Source organism: Alosa alosa, chromosome 18 (assembly GCF_017589495.1).
Source record: "Alosa alosa isolate M-15738 ecotype Scorff River chromosome 18, AALO_Geno_1.1, whole genome shotgun sequence".
NCBI classification, from domain to species: domain Eukaryota; kingdom Metazoa; phylum Chordata; class Actinopteri; order Clupeiformes; family Clupeidae; genus Alosa; species Alosa alosa.
In genome coordinates, this window is record NC_063206.1 from 27,768,490 (window position 1) to 27,787,261 (window position 18,772).

The 18,772-nt window shown below is 43.5% G+C and overlaps 2 protein-coding genes across 3 annotated transcripts; one reads left to right on the forward strand and one right to left on the reverse strand.

The window, feature by feature from the left end:
- Positions 1 to 1,374: 1,374 nt before the first annotated feature.
- Positions 1,375 to 7,870, reverse strand: eef1akmt2 (EEF1A lysine methyltransferase 2). 2 transcript variants are annotated; one of them, XM_048270071.1, is made up of 6 exons: positions 7,555 to 7,870; positions 7,212 to 7,263; positions 6,842 to 6,956; positions 6,620 to 6,727; positions 4,783 to 4,999; positions 1,375 to 2,509 (listed from the first exon to the last, which is right to left on the reverse strand). In XM_048270071.1, exons 1-6 carry the CDS (start codon positions 7,589 to 7,591, stop codon positions 2,412 to 2,414), a joined length of 627 nt encoding a protein of 208 aa, XP_048126028.1. In that variant the 5' UTR covers positions 7,592 to 7,870; the 3' UTR covers positions 1,375 to 2,411. The 2 variants fall into 2 exon arrangements, with proteins under 2 accessions (XP_048126028.1, XP_048126027.1); XM_048270070.1 differs by having other exon boundaries at positions 7,198 to 7,263.
- On the forward strand, positions 7,866 to 17,594 carry abraxas2 (abraxas 2, BRISC complex subunit). Its single transcript, XM_048270067.1, has 9 exons — positions 7,866 to 8,047; positions 9,012 to 9,102; positions 9,918 to 9,954; positions 10,123 to 10,189; positions 10,396 to 10,586; positions 11,859 to 11,978; positions 15,378 to 15,462; positions 15,614 to 15,731; positions 16,527 to 17,594. Exons 1-9 carry the CDS (start codon positions 7,976 to 7,978, stop codon positions 17,132 to 17,134), a joined length of 1,389 nt encoding a protein of 462 aa, XP_048126024.1. The 5' UTR covers positions 7,866 to 7,975; the 3' UTR covers positions 17,135 to 17,594.
- The last annotated feature ends 1,178 nt before the right edge of the window (positions 17,595 to 18,772 follow it).

Sequence of the window (18,772 nt, forward strand, 5' to 3'; positions counted from 1 at the left end):
TAAAAAATGGTGCCTGTGCAGCTGCACATAAAGGTGGATGCATGTGATTGGCTTTTAAGCTCAAATATCAAATGTTTTAATTGAACTATTTTCAGTTGATTTTAACCACATGGTCCTCCTGAGATCTGAATTAGCCTCCGTCAGATGAGAACCTTATCCAAGGAGTCCATTGCACCAGCTATGCTTCCTTGGTTCTTCAGTCTTTTGCAGGTATATAGACTCATGGCAGTGCCTTACTTCCTGGCTACCGTGTGGAAGGAATGTTTGACGGAAAACCTGACGGCCAGTGGGCCGTGCTGGGCCCTGCCCCACTCTTCTTTCCTGTTTATGGCCGTGTTTTTCTTAGCAACAGCACCTGTGTAAGGGAGTTGGTGAGCTCCGAGAACACTGGGAATCATAGCGATTGTGATGGTGTGACTGTCTTCGCGGAATCATTGGGCACTGCCAAAATAAATGAGCATGCACACACACAAACACAAAGGCACACACACAGACAGACGGACAGACCAGACACACACACAAGCACACACACACACACACACAATTCTTTCTCACACACACACATACGGACATCATCCTGTGCCCTACCCATTGGCACAGTCGAACAGAGTTGAGCAACGCATTTTGCAATGTTGAACTTCTTTTTCTTTGACACACATTGAAGTGCACTGATTTCAGCATGACATGAGTCCCTTTCCTGGGAACCACTGGTGTGTGTGTGTGTGTGTGTGTGTGAGTGTCTGTTTGAGACTTCCACCCAGGGCCGCTCAGAAATCCAGTAAAATTCCAGGCCCTGATTCTGGTAAAGCCTTGTGTGTTTATGTAAAAGCACGCCTAAGCAGTCACCTCTTTCACTGCATGGGACATTAGCCCAGAATCTGATGAAAGGGATGAAAAAGCCAACGATTAATAATGACAGCCTTGGAGCTAGAGGCACAGCCTGTTTTTTCCCTCTCAAATAGAACATGTCAGTTCTGAACTGCAGAATTTAACACAAAAGCTCAACAATGTCACAATGCTATAGTCTATCATTACAATGGTGTATAGGTGTCAGGCACAAGGTGCATATATGGCCTAGCAAGAAGTGGTCAAATTAATTTCTGAATAATCTTCATTCATTAAGTGGGTATCCTATGTATATGTTCAGCTGTTACTGCTGGCTTACTCAAAGATTTCAAGTTAGTTTGTTCTAATAGGAAAACAAGACCTCACCTCAATGTTTATTACTAGAAATACAATGTGTTTGTCCAACATGTTTCTATCCTCAGACCTGAAGTTTGACTTTATGCAAATCAATCACCTTTGTGCATCATATATGGTGCACATGCCCAAAAATAGCTCTTCTTCAGAGTGGAGTAAATTATGACATTATTTACAAAATGGATTTGAGTTTTATTCAGTACACTCGTACATGTCCATTGAATACATTACAAAAGGATGATGGAACATCAGCATGGCCAAGCCTGCTATTGTTAACAAAGTGAAATGGTGTTTGTTTCTGCCAGCCTAGTTCAACACTAACATGATCAACACATAACTCAGAGGTTTTCTAGTTCAACACTAACATGATCAACACATAACTCAGAGGTTTCCTAGTTCAACACTAACATGATCAACACATTACTCAGAGGTTTTCTAGTTCAACACGAACATGATCAACACATAACTCAGAGGTTTTCCTTCCTCGCTCAGCACCTTCAGCCACATTCCATATACAACATGCTCAACAACTGATTGTGGCGGTTAAAAGGTCAATTTGGAGTCCTATCCTATTCTTTGTGTTGCATTACACTCTTCTCACATGAACAGAGAGGTAATTCATCATCAAAACCAACTTTTTTATGACAAAGTATTTAAATAAGCTAAGAAATACCCCCCTCAGAACTTAGGGGAACTAGAGAAGTGAGGGGACAGAACAAACTGAGAGAATTCCAGGAAAGAAATGAGAGTAGAGTGTACCTCTAGAACTTACCACTCACACATGTGCACGCTCACTTCACTGGCTTGCACAGCCATTCATAAACAGGTACGCACACAAACACAAACACATACACATACACATACAGTTAAACAGCCACTCAGTCTGCTGGTAAATTCCCAGTTTACAAGGCCATTAAGAGGCCTTGCAAAGGTTCAACGGCTCACTGCTCTGTTTGCACACACAGACACAACATGTGCCATTACATCCTTCACTGAGGCAAATAAAGAATAGTGTTCACTTTCAAAGAAAAATCCATGGGTGCAGTCTTGTGATGTTTTACGATATAGAAGATTGCCTTCCTTCCAGAAGTCTTTAGTTTGTCCTTTTGTATCCTGCTTTGTTGTTGTTGTTGTTGTTGAGGAGATTTAAAAAAAAAAAACATTGAAAAAACATTTGACACTCGTTGAGTTCATCAGTCCGGCCGCCAGACTCAGGCCTGATACTTGAAGACCAGGACCGTCACACTGTTCCCCGTCACTCCGCCAAACTGAAAACGAGGAGTGGGGAGCTCCTTCGCCAGCTCAAATCCTGTACAGGGATAGAGGGATAAGCAGTTAGAACAAGGTTACGTCTTTTCTACAACTCGTGATTCTGCTCCACATTTCAGAGCTACAAACGACAGACAGCCATCGCAAAATGGGTGCGTAGCACTGAAGCAGAGGAAATGTGGAGGGCATCCATTTGTACCGCATGCTGTGGGTCCAGAGATGAACCGTGCTAAAATAGAAACTTTTCTCTTTGCCAAACCACTGGGGAAACAGAGGAAAAAGACACATCTTTATATATTCCAAATACTCAACTTGCAATTTTGTGGCAAGTAAAGTGAAAGTGAAATGGTAATTTGAAATGTATAGCTTTCCTCAACATAACCAGCTGACAACACCCACAGCATCACTGAGGCCCTTCCCAGCACGGGTGCTATGCTCCGAATCACTTATCAACAACACACAGATGGAGCAGACAAGCCACTGTGCTCTTGATACAAATTGTGCATTAAGACATATAATTACGTCAACAGTAGATACAGGTATTTATTCAGTGGACATTTTAGAATTCCCTTCACTTCCAGCACTCTTAACAGAAGGTTACATCTCATTTCATTTGATTTATTAATTTCTAATTTCATTTCAGTGGTCGGAGATGGACAAGTCTGATAGTTTTGTGGTCATGAGCTGGCGTGTCTGTCAACACACTGGACACATTCTCTTTTTCACTGCTCATCCATTTGCTCACTCCGAATTTCAAAAACACAACATACTTTTGGCTTCAACTGGAGGAAAAAACTAGTCTTATTTACCTCTAAAACACACCATTACATTGAATTAACATATTTTTCCACAGCAGTGCATTTATCCATGGTAAACTTGCTGCCACCACTTCCTTGTGTTCCCATGAACACAAGGAAGAACACTGAGATAATAAAGCAGCTATCAGTGTTGCCAAATGTGTTTGTTAATGATAGTTGGTCTTAGGGACCAGTAGAAATTTGGTGCTGGGTAACATCTTATGTTATGCTTTGAGATTAACAATGCCAAACCACAGTACAGTAAGTTAGGTATTGAGAATGCAAATATGTCAGATGCCCTTGAGCAAGGCACCTAACCCCCTCACTGCTCCCCGAGCGCCGCTGTTGTTGCAGGCAGCTCACTGCGCCGGGATTAGTGTGTGCTTCACCTCACTGTGTGCTGAGTGTGTTTCACTAATTCACGGATTGGGATAAATGCAGAGACCAAATTTCCCCTCACAGGATCAAAAGAGTATACTGTATTAAAAGAGTATACTGTATACTATACTACACTACTTATTCAGAATGTGGCATGTCAAGAAGCTGTGACTTCATTTAATCTTCTATCAGCAATGACACAGCAAAATTCATTCAACTCGTCAACTTCAAAATGACAACTCCCAGTACTTTGTTCAAGCTGTATACACAATAATGTTTAAGTGAAATATATAATCCATTTAATCTCAATTAAACCATCATTGAAAATACCGTAGTTGCTCAAATTGTGTTTCACGTCAAGGTGCAAATCAATTTTGTAAACCGAGAAGAGAAATGGTACATTGATGTAACATATTTCATTTATGTACAACGAATATACACATTACAATTAAGTAAATTCAGTGGGTACATTTCTTCAGGGTGGGTCATAGACACTGTGGGCAGTGGCAGTGAGTGGACATACAAGGGAAATGGCCTAAGATCGCCAATCTGTTGAAAGAGGGGATTTAGCGTGCACACTGTTAACACAGAGCCGTGCCAAAGCTAAATAGCAAAGGCCGCTGTGCTGAGGAGTTACCTGACTTTTGAACTTGACAGAGGCAGGCTGACAACATGATGAATGCCGTGGCTTGGCTCTTCACGCATGGGTCAGTGGTCTCACAAACAGACCAGTGGCAGGTGAGGGGGCTAAGACGCGACCTTGCACTGGGAGCTACCACTGGGGCTTGTCTGCACATGTTGGCAGTGCTCAAAATGGTGCTCCTCCGAGGAGCAGGAAAAGAGAGAAACAAGCGGACAGGCATGCCCTCGTCTGGGAGCAGTAAATCCAATGGGTCAACCAGAGCTACAGCTGCAGCTGGTAAAAGAAATCAACGACCCCCTTTTCCACTCTACTGTTCTAGATGCAAGAGACTCAGGATCTGCTTCTCTCCTCGTTTTTCCAATGACAACCGTGGTTTGCCTGAAGGACAGCGGAGAGCGCGTGGTGATTTAGGGAAGACGCCTTGCATGTGGTGTGGTGCATATGTGCCGGCGCCAGCGTAGGCGCCTCTCCTTGCCTTCGCCTTAGCGTCGTTACCTGGGCTGAAGATCTGTAGCAGCTGCTCCTTGGTCCAGTTACAGGAAGTGATGATAAAGAGGCCCTGGGGCCTCAGAAACCGTCTCAGGGAGGCCACGTACTGCGCCTTACCCTGCTGACCATCCGCAGGGTTCAGGCTGATGGCGTCGAATGTGCCCTTGTCGATACACATGTCGAAGGAAGTCAGGTCGGAAGGAGGATTGAGGAAATCCATCTCCTGAGGTTGAACAGAGAAGCATGATAGCTGAATAGTAATCAGATAGAAGCATAATACAATAGACTAGAAAGAATACAAGTTGTTGTTGACTCTAGCAAGTCTTTGTGCCCAGCCAAGCCAGTGTATCTGTGCAGTATTTAGAGATACCAATCCTGGAGCACAGAGGTTATAATTTATAGAATATAATTTAGGAATATAGTTGCTTAACCTCCTGTTATGATGTGATCTCCAGACGTGACACTGGCGTCTTTTTTTTTTTTTTTACTTCCTATTCCCAAACCCAAACTCGCATATCAGCCAAGATGTCCAATGAAAGCCTTGCTCTGTCCAAATCTAGGCGTCGAGCCACAGAGGCAACCATTACATTACTGTACGCATACACATCTACCCACAAGCCCCTTCATGCCTGGTTTTATGATCCCCAGTAGAAATGTATACATCCTGCCACGATCACACGGAGCGAGTGAGTTTTACCACTGGGTGCAAATCAGCAACCTTGTACAGAGTTTGACGGGGGCATTAAATCATACCATGCAACATTTCTGCCAGCCAAAGGCATGATTACCCTCATGTGTCTTAGGGCCTCCAAAACCTTATTTTAAACACTTAAGCAGATTCAGGCCTTTTTCAACACACACACACACACACACAGTGCAGCAGTGTTCTTGTTCAGCAGAAGTATAGACGGGACTGCCAGCAAGCCAACCTGCTGGCTGCCAGACTCACTAGGGTCAATATTGGCTGCTGTGCCGAGCCCAGGCTCACTCTCTGCACGGTGTGCGAGTTTCTATGCATACATGCACGCTCTGTAACCGCCTGGGTGGAAAAAACTGGGCCTAGGCTACATATATATATATATATATATATATATATATATATATATATATATATATATATATATATATATATATATATATATATATATATATATATAACTGCCTTGAAACATGCTATTCTTTTTCTATAATCCTATGCACAGTCCTGGGCACCAGTAGGGGGGCCTGTTGTTTTTATGAAGGGGGAGGTAAGCAGAGCTCTATCAGTTTGACATGTCCATGCAAATGTTCCCTCTGATGGCGGGACAAATACAGCCTTCAAGGCTAGGCAGGAGCCCAGTCTGGCTCGAGAGTCGAGAGTCTGGCCACTGGAGTCCTGTCGGACACTCTGCCAAACGTCAGTGGCTTAGGCTGTGGGTCTGTCTGGGCAGTGATAGTCAAGGCTGAGCCTCAGGAGTGCACAGGTATTGACTGGATGTAAGAAACACACAGGTGTTGACTGGATACAGGAAACATTTTGACACAAATGTGTGGATGTGTACTAGTTACTAGTCAGTTGTTACTTACAAATCATGATAAGCTTAACCATGATTGTGTTCATATTAATTTACTGTCTGTTTGATTTTGCTTCTTGTAACTTTTTATTTGATCTATTTTATTTATTTCATTATTACTATGATGATGATGATGATGATATCATCCATTTTATGTAGCTACATTTTTACAGTCAAAAGAGGTAAAAGGTAAATCTGCTGATGCCATCTGAAAGGACCAGTCAGTCAACAGTCAACCAGTGTAGAGAGTTGTCTCAGATTGCAGATCAGGGTTTTTGTTTGACACTAACCTCGATGTTTACTTCAGTAAATCCCTCTTCCCTCAGCACACCCTTGGCCAGCTCTACAGAAGCAGAGGAGTAGTCTATACCAGTGAGGTTTTTGAATCCCTGTTTGGCCTGCAAGCAAACACACAAACATACAATTAAATGAGTTACTATGCATACATGCAGTGAAAGTAGAAATGTAAAATTGCATGTCGTCTCTCTTTTTGTTATGTCTGTCTGACTTACCAGTTCTACTAGGAATATTCCATTCCCTGTTCCTATGTCTAATATGGAAATGTCATCTGATAGATTTTGTGTTTCAATCCATCTGATCACTCGATCCATGCTCTCTTCACCAAACCTTGAAATATAAGCAAAAGCTGTGCCAAAAATCTCTTCATTTACACGTATTAATTTAGCAGACAATCTATATGCAAAAACAAATCTCTATGCAAAAAAAAAAAAAAAAAGTCTTATGCAATTCTCAGCAAAGCAATGCTTTGAAGAGGCCATGAAGAAGACAATCCAAAACTACTCACTAACACAGAATGCACTAGCCTTCTTGTTTTATTTATTTTGTCAACAGAAAAACAAAAACACACCAAATCTCACCGACATCTCCAATGTCTTTAAATGTCTGGAGCTCCCTCTGATAGGCTTCATCCCAGCTGCGAAAAGAGAGACTACAGGTTTCTACACTGTGTTCCAAAAACAGTTCTTACGACACAAAGGTGTCCTTTTAAAATAGCCCTCACACTACGCCAAAACTTAATTAAACATTAATCAAATAAATGCAATGCTTTCAACACTGAGGTTGGTTTACTTTAACTGACATAAAACAGCTAATCTTACACTGGCCGGCCATCCAGTGTAAAGAACATGTGCTAACATTACAGCTGTCATGCATGACCAGTCTGTCTTTCTAGCTGGATAGCATTATTGTTTCAGCATATTCTTACTAGTCTTTGGTCCCGAGCTTTGATGGTGTGAAATCATTCTCCAGGGCAGTGTTTTTGATCTCCGAGGAGGAATCTGACATGTTCTGGATTGCGAAAGTGTCGTTCTCCATAACACTCATGTGTTGCACGGTGTAAGTGAAGTGAAATTTTGTTTCCTCCTTTAGTGGCGGAAACTAGCCCTGATTGGTTGAGTTTTCATCCATCAGTAGGCTACTGACCAATCACTGTAAAACACTTTCTGTCGTTGCCTCCATCGCATATATACCAAAACGGTTTATTTGAAGTGATGATGCATCTGTACTCCAACAGACCATAACGATAAACTTACATTTTATCAGTCACAGTCGGGATATGATTGTATGACGCTTGAGGACCCGGTGAGACCGCGGGGATTTCTGGGACAGGTGGGGATGTTTCCATCATGGCGGCATCCATTTCGGGTTATACTTTTAGTTCTGTGTGTTATCACAGCGCTAACAGCAACTCCGACCATGTAAGTATTACGAACCATTCACAGTAACATTAGAAATTCCATAGGTCAGTTTGTGTGGTTAACAGGGTTACCGGCCGTCTTCTACCAATCTTGTTGAGACATTGAGTTTTCCAGTGTCATCTTCCTGCTGGAGCTAACCCTTTAGCACCCTGCAATCACCCTGTGTGAATGTTCTAGTTAGCCAACTAGCTAGCTGTTCGGTAGCTACCCAGCTAACTTATTTTGCTTGCTTGTCGATTGCGTATATTTATATGCATTCTTAAGATTTGACATTTATACATTTTTACAGGTCTAGAGTGCGTTTATTTTTATTTGTTAACTTATTCTGCTAGAAGAATTGACGATTGTTTTAATGTTAGCATCTGTCAAACTAGATAAATTATTAGCTAGCGAGTTAACCAGTTAGCCAGGATCTTGAGTGTAACCTGTCAAAACGATGTGTGAAAGTAGCAAGCTAGTTATTCCGAACTTGATGTTTTCAGGTTTGACCTCGACATTGTGCACAATTAAACGCTTTTTAGGGTGTAGGCAGTGGCCAACAGAATGATGTTATGCTTGAGTGTGTTTCGGAGCGAACTAGTTTTGGCGTTTACATTCGTCTATGTTCAAGTTTAATCTACAGGAAGTAGCCTGGCTGGCTGCATTGTTGACATACCACAGCTGGGATACCACTGTTTATCTTTACTTCCGTGTTTCTGCTACGTCCTGCCTAGAAAACTATATTACACAAGACATGTGACATTACACCGTAAATGCCTGAAGGAGTGTTGCAAAAAATACTTGAATACTGTTAGAGGCCATACAGAATGTAAACTCCATTTGTAGACGCTAGACTTTAAAACAAAGTAAGAGAAAGAGGAAGTGTATCCAGTGCAAAGCTCATGCATGCCATTAACTGAAGCAACATGAACAGTAAATTCTTTATTTACGCATACAACACTTACTTATTGGGTCTTTTTTACAGGAGGGATTTTTATTGGGAGAGGTGAGGCAGGAAGAGACCTTCAGCATCAGTGATTCACAGATAAGCAACACTGAATTCCTTCAAGTAGTAGGTAAGATGTATTCCTCCTCCTCTGACCTGTGGGTGAGGTGTGTAAATTGTAGTCACATGGAGAGAAACATTGTTGTCCCAGGATGTGTTGTAAAAGACATTGACCTGCAGAATGGCAGAGGGAGAGTGTAATCTCTAAGAAACATTAAACCTTTATTGTACCAAGCCAAAGGTTTGATAACCAGATAACCGTTTCTCAGTGATCCTCATTCATTTGGCTGGAACTGAGAACAAACATTCACATCAGTCAGTGATACTTTTGCCAGCAGAGCATGTCTACTGTTGCTAATATCACTATCAAATCCTGTATATATCCCTTCTGTTTTTTTGTTTTTAGGAAACTCCACTATCAAATGCTTTGCACATTTCCTCTGTCTACATTTAATATTCTATTCCTTTGTGTATAACAAAAGTCATAAAATGTCTATTCTGCTCATAAAACGCAAGAGATTTAAGAGTACCGTAGTTTTATTTATAGTGCTTTCTTCTTAGGCCCATAGTCTCTGCTGTTCATATTCTGACTGTGACTGGGAAAAAAAGGGTCAGCCAGAACACAGTTATACAAATGATTTTGTCAGTTCCGAGATGCTGAAGTGCTCACTGAGAGCCAGCAACACTTCAAAAAAAGCTTTGAATCTGTACAGGGCAAAATCATGCCCATAAATGTATTATTTTGCAGCCATTTAGAATGACAAGAGCTGTTGGAATTCCAAGGTGACACAGCTGTTCAGAATGCTGATCACATTTGTGTGTTTAGAATCAACTCATGTATGATTGCAATGGTAACACTCTTATATTTGTGTTTCTTCTCAACAGAAATACATAATCATGAACCATGTGCACATCTCTTTAGGTAACTAATGTGGTTGACCTGCTCTCATAAAAGCCATTTCCTAACCATCTTCTACTTGTTATCTTGATGTCTGTATTTGTTTGCGCTTCCTTTGTAACATTCATATAGTATGTTTGCATTGGTAGTATGTAGGTATTAATGCTGCTCTTTGCCCCTTTGTGTTTCCAGCTTTTATGATTATGCGGGAAAGGTGAATGAGGAGAATCTCAACAGAATTCTGAAGGACCGAAGGAAAGTAAGTTGTGGAGATTTCTGGGCTCATCACACAACAAGCTCTAAAACTTGGTTTACTTAAAACCCTACACCAGAATGGTGTACAAAATCTTTGCACAGATGGCAATGGCAAGACAACAAAGTAGTAGTGCTGTGATGCCCTTGGTTTGGAATTGAATCAGAATAAAATGAATAGAGTGTGTTGATTGTGTTCTGTATTGCCTCCAGAATGTGATTGGCTGGTACCGGTTCCGTCGGAACACCCAACAGCAGATGTCGTTCAGGGAGCAGGTGCTCCACAAGCAGCTGACCACTATCCTTGGTGTGCCTGACCTTGTCTTCCTCCTCTTCAGCTTCATCTCCACGGCCAACAGCTCCACACACGCGCTGGAGTATGTGCTCTTTAGGCCCAACCGCAGGTAAGCACACACACACTGAACCACACACACACACACACACATACACACGGACTACACCATCCCTACACCACACACACACACATACATGCATACACACACACTCACACACTCACACCCTCTGCATCTGTATTTCATCAAATTGATTTGCTTTACATGACTGATGTAAGTTGTGTGTGTGTGTGAGAAACACTGGATTGGGAGAGAAATGGTTGTTATTTTTCCTCCCCCTTTCTTTTCTTTTTCTTGTCCCACTCTTGTGTTTATTTTCCATGCCACAAGGTGGTGTGACATGCAGTGTAACCATGTGCCTCAGCAGATGATGCCTCACAATGTAATTTCCCCTTTCATCTTGTTCTTGTCTAATAGTTAGATGTAGTGTTTTGAATGACTACCATGAAAGCTTGAAATGACAGACCTAACTGAAATTGACCTGATGTTCATGTACTCACTCACCAAATAACTTAGGTACCCACCATCCATATAACTTACTGGCAAAGGCAAAATTAAGTTCTGTATATATACCACAAGGGGGAGCAATCTGTGATAAAATTTCCCCCACTATTGTATGTGGGTAGGAGAGGCCATCCTATCACTGACCCCCTTGTTTGTGTCATAAGATGCAGGAACACCAGATCATGGTGTATAAAGACCAACCTAATTCACTTGAGCAGTGAATAATTTACAAGCGTGACGACTCCACTATGTCATGGTGGAGCTATGAGGAGAATGTGTGAGCACTGTTTCGCATCAGCTAGTGCTGAGAATGTAGGCAGTTAAAAAGGTTAGTGACATTATGACTGATAACATTATGTGGCACTCACCCCTATCCTCGCCAGAATACACAGCGTCGTTACAGCATTCCCAGGGCATAGTCTGCACTTATGTGCAAGTGCCAAGTCCGATTGCATACACACAACTATACAACCATCTGTTTAGAGCTATACAGCAAGCATAGTCTAACAAAAAATAACTGTGAGAAACTTATAGAGAGTACAATAGCTACTAAAGTAAGTCCTCTCTGAATGTGGAGTTGAACTCTGATGCTGTTATGGAAAAAGAATACATTTATCTTGCAGAGTGCACAGATGTTTTGCTTGTGGGTATGATTTTAGAATGTCAATATTATTAATCAGGAAAACTGTCTGTTAAAGTATTTGAAAATAAGGTATAATCAAGGTGTAATTGATGTGTAATCAAGAACTATTACTCACATCACTCTTAAATACTCTTTGTTTGTTCAAAACTTGTATTTTGTCTGTCTCGTGCATACAGGTATAATCAGAGAGTGTCCCTCAGTATACCCAATCTGGGCAACACCAGCCAGCAGGAGTACAAGGTGTCCTCAGTCCCCAACACGTCCCAAAACTACGCCAAGGTCATCAAAGAGCACGGGTGAGCAGATGTGTGTGCATGTCTGTGCGTGTGTGTGTGCGTGCATGCACACGCCTGTGGGTGTGCGCGTGCCTGTGGGTGCGTGCATGTCCGTTTGTATGTGTGCGACTGTGCGTGTGTGTGTGCATGTCTGTGTTTGTGTGTGTGTGTGTGTGTGCGCACACCCTGTGGCTGCATGCATGTTTGTTTGTGTGTGTGAGTGCTTGTGGGTGCGTGCATGTCTGTGTGTTTCTGTGTGTGTGCCTTTGGGTGCGTGCATGTTTGTTTGTGCGTGCATGCCTGTGCATACCCGTGTGTGTGTGTGTGTGTGTGTGTGTGTGTGTGTGTGTGTGTGTGAGAGAGAGAGAGTTAAGCAGCAAGTGTGCGTGGGCCTCTCCATTTCTGTCCCTCAGCAGTGATGTCAGTGTCAGTCAGGGGCTTGAGGCACAGAGGTGATTAACTAAAGCAGGTGATTAGCGTGCCACCTCAGTCAGACGCTAGACAGAGAGACAGACAGACAGACACTGTGTGTCCAGTCCATAGGCGCCGGAAGCACAGTGGCCAGGGGGCCAATGGCCCCTCCACTTTTGGCTCAAAATATATTTTAATAAACAAAATCATCCACAAAAAAACGTCCGCGCAAAAAACGGAGAGGTGTTAACCATTATAGCGGTAGTAGCCCGCATCTAATATAGCCTAGAGCTATTTGTGCAGCGTCACTGTTGCAAAACCTTAAGCTTTCTGCCCATGGGTCAAAACCGATGAGCAAAACACCAGCAGAGCACCCAGGCTACACCCCCAGGGAGCAGACAGCGCTCCACCCTGGGATGGAGAGATGGATTTGAAATGTAGCCGAATCTAATAACATTTTATTCTGGTTTGGTATGGTTTGTTAACCATTAATAAAGGCTAATGACAATTACTGAAGTTATGAATCTGTTGGATAACCACATTTAGCCTATTACGCCATATGAGATTTAATTAGGCCTAATACATGCGCAACGTGATATCCGAAATATGTAGGCCTAAGCTACCAAGCCTTCGCAAGGTTTGTATGATAGCCTATCACTTAAGATTACCAGCAATGTTCAAATAGACCAGGTTAACCTATTTCACTTCTGTGTCCCCGTTTACCAAACCACATTTGCTGATACGAACTTCTGCTGACAAAAATGAGGCTGCATTTCGTGTGGACATCTTAATGCAGTTTAAGGCTGATTTATGCTTCTTAATTGTGAGCCTACAGCGGCGGTCATTCTCATGTTCTCCTTTACAGCAACAAGACACAATTCCTCCAACTCTAGCCTCGCCCTTTACTCGTCTTTTTCCCCTTTTCAAAAAGTGTGATATTCATAAAGTCATTCGCGTTCTGTCTCCCTGTACTTTTGAGACTCCTCTGCAACTCCAGCTGAGGGGCAGTGGTTGTTCTTAGCCTATAGTAAAATGTGAACGATTATCGATGATATATACTGCTATGATGATACTGCTTTTATTGCAAAACTAAGAATTGGGCTATTAATTGGTTACAAAGTGCTGTCATCTATCCGAAACATCTACCAAGCCTTCTCTGGGTTTGTTGGGTGGGTATTGCAATGTTCAAATAATGCATGTTAACCTATTTCATTTAATTCACTTCTGTGCACCTTGTGTGATATCACTCAAGTCTTGCTTTAGTTAATTAGCAAATTACTAGGCCTACCAGAAGCCAAAAATCTGACTCTAGCTCAAAAATGTCGTCATGTAGGCTACTTTCTAAATATTCAACATCGGAAGCAGCTGCAATTGTAACAGGACATTTTGAAAGAGACCTGCTGCGTACTTTGATAAGCAGCGTCATAACTGCCCTCAAATACGGTATGTTTTGTTTAACTTCAAATAGCATAGGCTTTGTCTGTCTACTTTTGAAATTACATGCGGTGCTGAACCCCTGGCAAATGCGTGTGTGGTCCTATCTGAAATTATTAGCGTCTGTAGTCATTGGTGCCTGCAGGTGGCTACTCAGTGTTGGGGTCGTTACTCAAAAAAGTAATGTATTAGGCCTACACATTACTCGCTACTGTAAAAAAAAAAATGTAATCTATTGCATAACTTCTTTACTCTCTATGGGGATTAACACCTATTTAGGCTACTTTTGCATTACTGCGTTGAAATGTTTCATGTGGACATTGTTATAGATATCGTCCCCTTTTATTTATTATTTAATTAATGACAGTTGGGAAACATTAGGTAGCATAATCTAGTCCAAACCAGGTTGCGCTGTAGGCCTACCAGGCATTTCTTATAGCTAATCTGCCTTCAAAAGTTAATGAACACGGCACTAGCTAGTGCTTTTAAAAATTGTGCCAATTCGAATTGCTTTATGGAAGTGTTGCTGCCCAGCTCGCGCACACTCCTTCACAAAGTTGAATGGTGACACGCACACAACTTGCAAAACATTGAACTGCTTTGAGTGAAGTGCGCTTGCGAGTTGCGTTCCTTCGGTCATTAATAGCCTACTAGATGCTCTTCTTCACACCGAAAACAGTGCAGTCCCAATTGTAACACCCTGATATTTTTTTTGGAATCAATTCGTGGTGTTATTGACAGTCATTAGCTAGTTAGTTGTGCACTGTTTTCCGCTCAGTAGTAAGGTAACAAATAGCCTACTCCGATGAGTTTTGTTTTTTTGCCAATATTCTTGTCGCCCTCCCAGAATTCTGAATATCTTTGCACGCACACTGTAGGCACACGTAATCTGGCCCCTGCACTTTGAAACTCGTTCTGGCGCCCCTGGTCCAGTCCTTCACTCTGTCTCTCACCTTTATTTTCTCGGTGTCACCCTGGCTGTCCCTGGCATGGAGAGTGTGACAGCGCTGATTAGATCTGTGTGTGTATGTGTGCACTATTTCAGACCTGGCTTACTGAGATCAGCTGTTTTCTCACGGCCCTGGCTCTGACCCTCCCCGTCACACCTCGCTCCTTAAATATGTCTCACGGCTGCCCACAGTGCCCCCTGCTGCCGGTCATAGTCAGCTCAGGAACACGAGCGCAGCCAGAATGGCTGTTAGGGTTGCGGCTGTTATGTTAGTGGTGGACCACCAGAGCTGAGCTAACTGGAGCTGCTGTCTGTCTGTCGCACAGTGGCGCCATCTGCTGGCTGACGAAGTGAATTGAAACGAGGGGTTAATAATATTGTCTGGATCAGGAAGTTAATCTACAGGCCAAAGACCACCTCTCAGCAGCCACCGGCACATCCTACAACACTTTTCTTAAATGCAGAATACAATAAGCACATTTTTTGTGTTTGTAAGATCATGCTAAACGGCCATTCAACAGCCATGTGTCCAATAGATCAACAGCCATGTGTCCAATAGATCATTTGGGATCCTAATCTCTCTCTCTCTCTCTCTCTCTCTCTCTCTCTCTCTCTCTCTGTGTCAGGGCCGAGTTCTTTGATAAAGATGGCGTGATGAAGGACATCCGCACTATTTACCAGGTCTACAGCGCACTGCAGGAGAAAGTCCAGGTGAGAATGACCACTCGCACTGTCACACTTGCACACAGTTGGGTGTCTGATTCCCTTATATATTGCTCATCTAGAGTGTTTTTCCAACTGGCTATATGTGTCTTCGGTGGACATGGAGATGACATTCTGTGTGGGTGATTCAATTTCACAGGCAGTGTGTGGAGAAGTGGACAAAAGTGAACGTGTGAAGGAAAAACTCCAGGAGGAAACAAACAAGCTAAAGCAGCAGATCACCCTCAGGAAACGTAAGACTGCAGAAGAAGAAAGGAGTAAGTCAACAAACTCCATAGATCACAAGGAGGAAGCTTTCAGACAGCAGCAATTCTTAGAGAAATGCGTGCGTGCGTGTGGGGGGTGAGAGGCAGGACTCAGGATTTTGTACTTTATGCAGGACATGATTGAGATTCTACTTGTCATGTCTTCGCTATATACTGCTCTGGGAGATGCTCTAAAATGTGGTTGTACAATTGTGTGCGGTGACGAAAAAGGCAGTCTGTCCTGACTGGAAGGCAGCGTAGCTGAGAGTGAATGCTCCATTAGGGCCTACGGCTATTTGCTATACAAATCCTATGAAGTTCAGCGCTCACAGCACTCCGTGCCCTCGGCGCTGACCGTTGTTTTTCCGCAGCACTCGGAGCGCTGAAAGTTGATATCTGTTCAATTTTTAGAACAGCGCTGGCCTCGTCAATGTCACTTCTCTCTCGACGACTAATCAAAACTTCGTAACCTAGCAACAGTAAACACCCTGAAAATGAGGTTGAGGGCGCTGTTTGGGTGGACAACGCGATTTGGTGGACACAGGGCCTTACTCTCTTCTCTTGTTTAAATGCCACAAGGCAGCAGATTCTGTGTTCAAAGTCTTCTGGATGATGGTTAGTAATAAGGTGCAAACATTAAAAAAAGTGTTTTTTTTTTTTAAGGCATGTATATTTCAAGCATATTGTTTATTGTTATTCAGTTATATCTGAAAAACTTCCATATATAAATATTACAATGTTTTTTTGCCATGAAATCTAGGCATAGGTCTGATATGGCGTTAACCCAAACTGCCCTTCCTTCCTCAGGACTACAGGAGGCGGACACTGCAGACCAGCGCTCCTCTCCTGAGAGCTCCACAGCACTGTCGGACGCTGCGTCTCCCTCTCCCCGAGCACCTGCTCCACCACTGCTTCCACCACTCTCCTCTCGCCTGGCCTTCCAGCAGACGCCCCCTTCCTCTGCTGACCGAGGGGGAGCGTCCGCTCCTCTCGGGGGCCTCCCCGCCGCGGCCGGTGCCTCGTCAGCTGGTGTGGCCGGCGCGGACGCCTCGGCCTACATGGGCGTGCTAGGCCAGGACCCGACCAGAGCCTTGCTGCTGCCGCGGCCTCAGGCGGTGGGCTCGCCGGGCCACCCGTCGCCCAGCCTGGGCCTCGGCAATGGCGATGGCTCCAGCTCTGACTCCCTGGACCGGCAGGCGGCAGGACAGGAGGGGGACGACGAGGACGAGGATGAGGATGAGGACGAGGACAGTAGCGAGTACGAGAACCTGGTCAGCGTGACGACAAGGACGGCGGCGGTCGCAGCAGGAGCGGACGCGGCAGCCACTTCGCCGCTGTCGGCAGAGGTACTGGCCATGGGGCGGCCGGCAGCACTGAGGCCAGACGGAGACGCACAGGGCTCCTCGGCGTCTTAGGCGACGGAGCGGCACAAAGGAGGAGAAAAAAAAGAACTGGAACGAAGGCTGGAGAGATGGCAGAAGGGCAGCCAGAGGAGGTGGTCTGGGATAAGAAGGTGAAGAGCTCCATGCGGTTTATGGCTTCATCTTTGCCTGATTTGTCAGGTGAGACGAGCAATCTGCGACAGACGTTTTTATTTGGCCAACAACCTCACTGGCAACGTTGCAAAATATTGTGGGAGAGCATAAGAAGTGACATTTAGTGTATGTGTGTGTCTCTTTCTTTCTCTCCCTCTCTCTTGCTCTCCGTTTGAAAAACTCCTCTCCTAGTTGGGCAGACTTGAGACTTGTGACTCACGTGCTTACTGGCTCACTCCGTGTCGGACTGACTTGACATCTGCTACCCACCTACAACGGCCGTTTTTTTTTTACATTTACCTCGTGCACTACTTTTGCCTTTGTTTAATGTTTATTTAACGAGATGAGCAAGGGTAAAAGAAAAACGATGCCTTCTGCGGCCTTCAGACTCATCCCTAAGAGAGCCAGACCATTGCCCATTGATTTGTTTTTGCTTTATTTTGTTTTTCTCATGTTTTCTTTATTCAGTGGCAAACAGAAATATATAAATAGATATATATATACTTGATCTATATCTATATCTATATATATATATATATATATATATATATATATATATAAAATAAGATCGATCCACTACATATAAATCACCTGCACGTTGCAGAGGTTGGACTACTGACTGTCCTTAGTGCAGTTTTTGTTATTGAAAATCTGTTTGTCCCCATCCAGTGGCCTGTTTAGACGGCGTAACAAAGAGAGGTTTGATCAGAGTCATAGTCTTTGGCACCATCGATTCATGTAATTTTCCTGTTCATTGGTAGGGGAATCGGGGTGGGCATGCGAGTAACAGTGATGAACTGTAATCGTCACCTGATGAGAAGACTTGTTTTGGCGTTAGTCTTTGTTTATTCCTCCCCAGCGGTTGATGTTGCTCTTCTGCTGCACGCTGCTTGAGCTGTTCTTGTTTCGTTGCTCTCCAGACGAGTTCATCTGCTCTGCTTGTGCGTCGACCGCAGGAGTTGACTAACTGTGGTGTGCCTCTGTGGCACTTCCCAACATAAGGGTACAAACACACACATACACACACACACACACGCTCTACTGTAGCTTTACTAACCCACCCGTGCTTCAGCTTGCCAGTTTTCAACACCATTGTCTACTTCCTGGTTTGCATAGACAAATTTGGGAGGGACATAATGAGGTTCAGTAGATGTGTTTTTAAGGTCAGGACCGATCTCACCACAGACAGTCAGACCCCACATGCAGTCCGATCAATAGGGCTCTTACTGACCAGGAAACAAAAAAGGAAGTCAACATTGATGTGTTTGACATGGTTCTTCGTCCTGCTGGTTTGAGGCAGGAGAGGTTACTAGTTTTCTTTTTTTTGTGTGTGTAGATCAATTAAGTTAGTTAGTGCAGTCTAAAACGTGTTAAAATGTGCATTTTGTTTTCCCGTGTAAAGAAACCCTTGCATCTAATCAATGACAGACGGCAGTCAGTTCATGCATTCCCTTAACCAAAGCCAGTGGCTGACTAATCCAAACAGGTGGCTGGATTGGGTTTATGGCTGGAAGGAGG

What these genes read in the sequence shown, in the direction of transcription:
- abraxas2 (XM_048270067.1), top strand. Translation starts at nt 7,976, where the DNA reads ATGGCGGCATCCATTTCGGGTTATACTTTTAGTTCTGTGTGTTATCAC. An exon ending in CTAACAGCAACTCCGACCAT is followed by an intron (nt 8,048 to 9,011) that starts GTAAGTATTACG and finishes TCTTTTTTACAG; the next exon opens with GAGGGATTTTTATTGGGAGA. An exon ending in CACTGCAGGAGAAAGTCCAG is followed by an intron (nt 15,463 to 15,613) that starts GTGAGAATGACC and finishes TCAATTTCACAG; the next exon opens with GCAGTGTGTGGAGAAGTGGA.
- eef1akmt2 (XM_048270070.1), bottom strand. Translation starts at nt 7,673, where the DNA reads ATGAGTGTTATGGAGAACGACACTTTCGCAATCCAGAACATGTCAGAT. An exon ending in GGAGATGTCGGTGAGATTTG is followed by an intron (nt 6,957 to 7,197) that starts GTGTGTTTTTGT and finishes TTATATTTCAAG; the next exon opens with GTTTGGTGAAGAGAGCATGG. An exon ending in GCTACAGATCTTCAGCCCAG is followed by an intron (nt 2,510 to 4,782) that starts GTAACGACGCTA and finishes ATCCCTGTACAG; the next exon opens with GATTTGAGCTGGCGAAGGAG.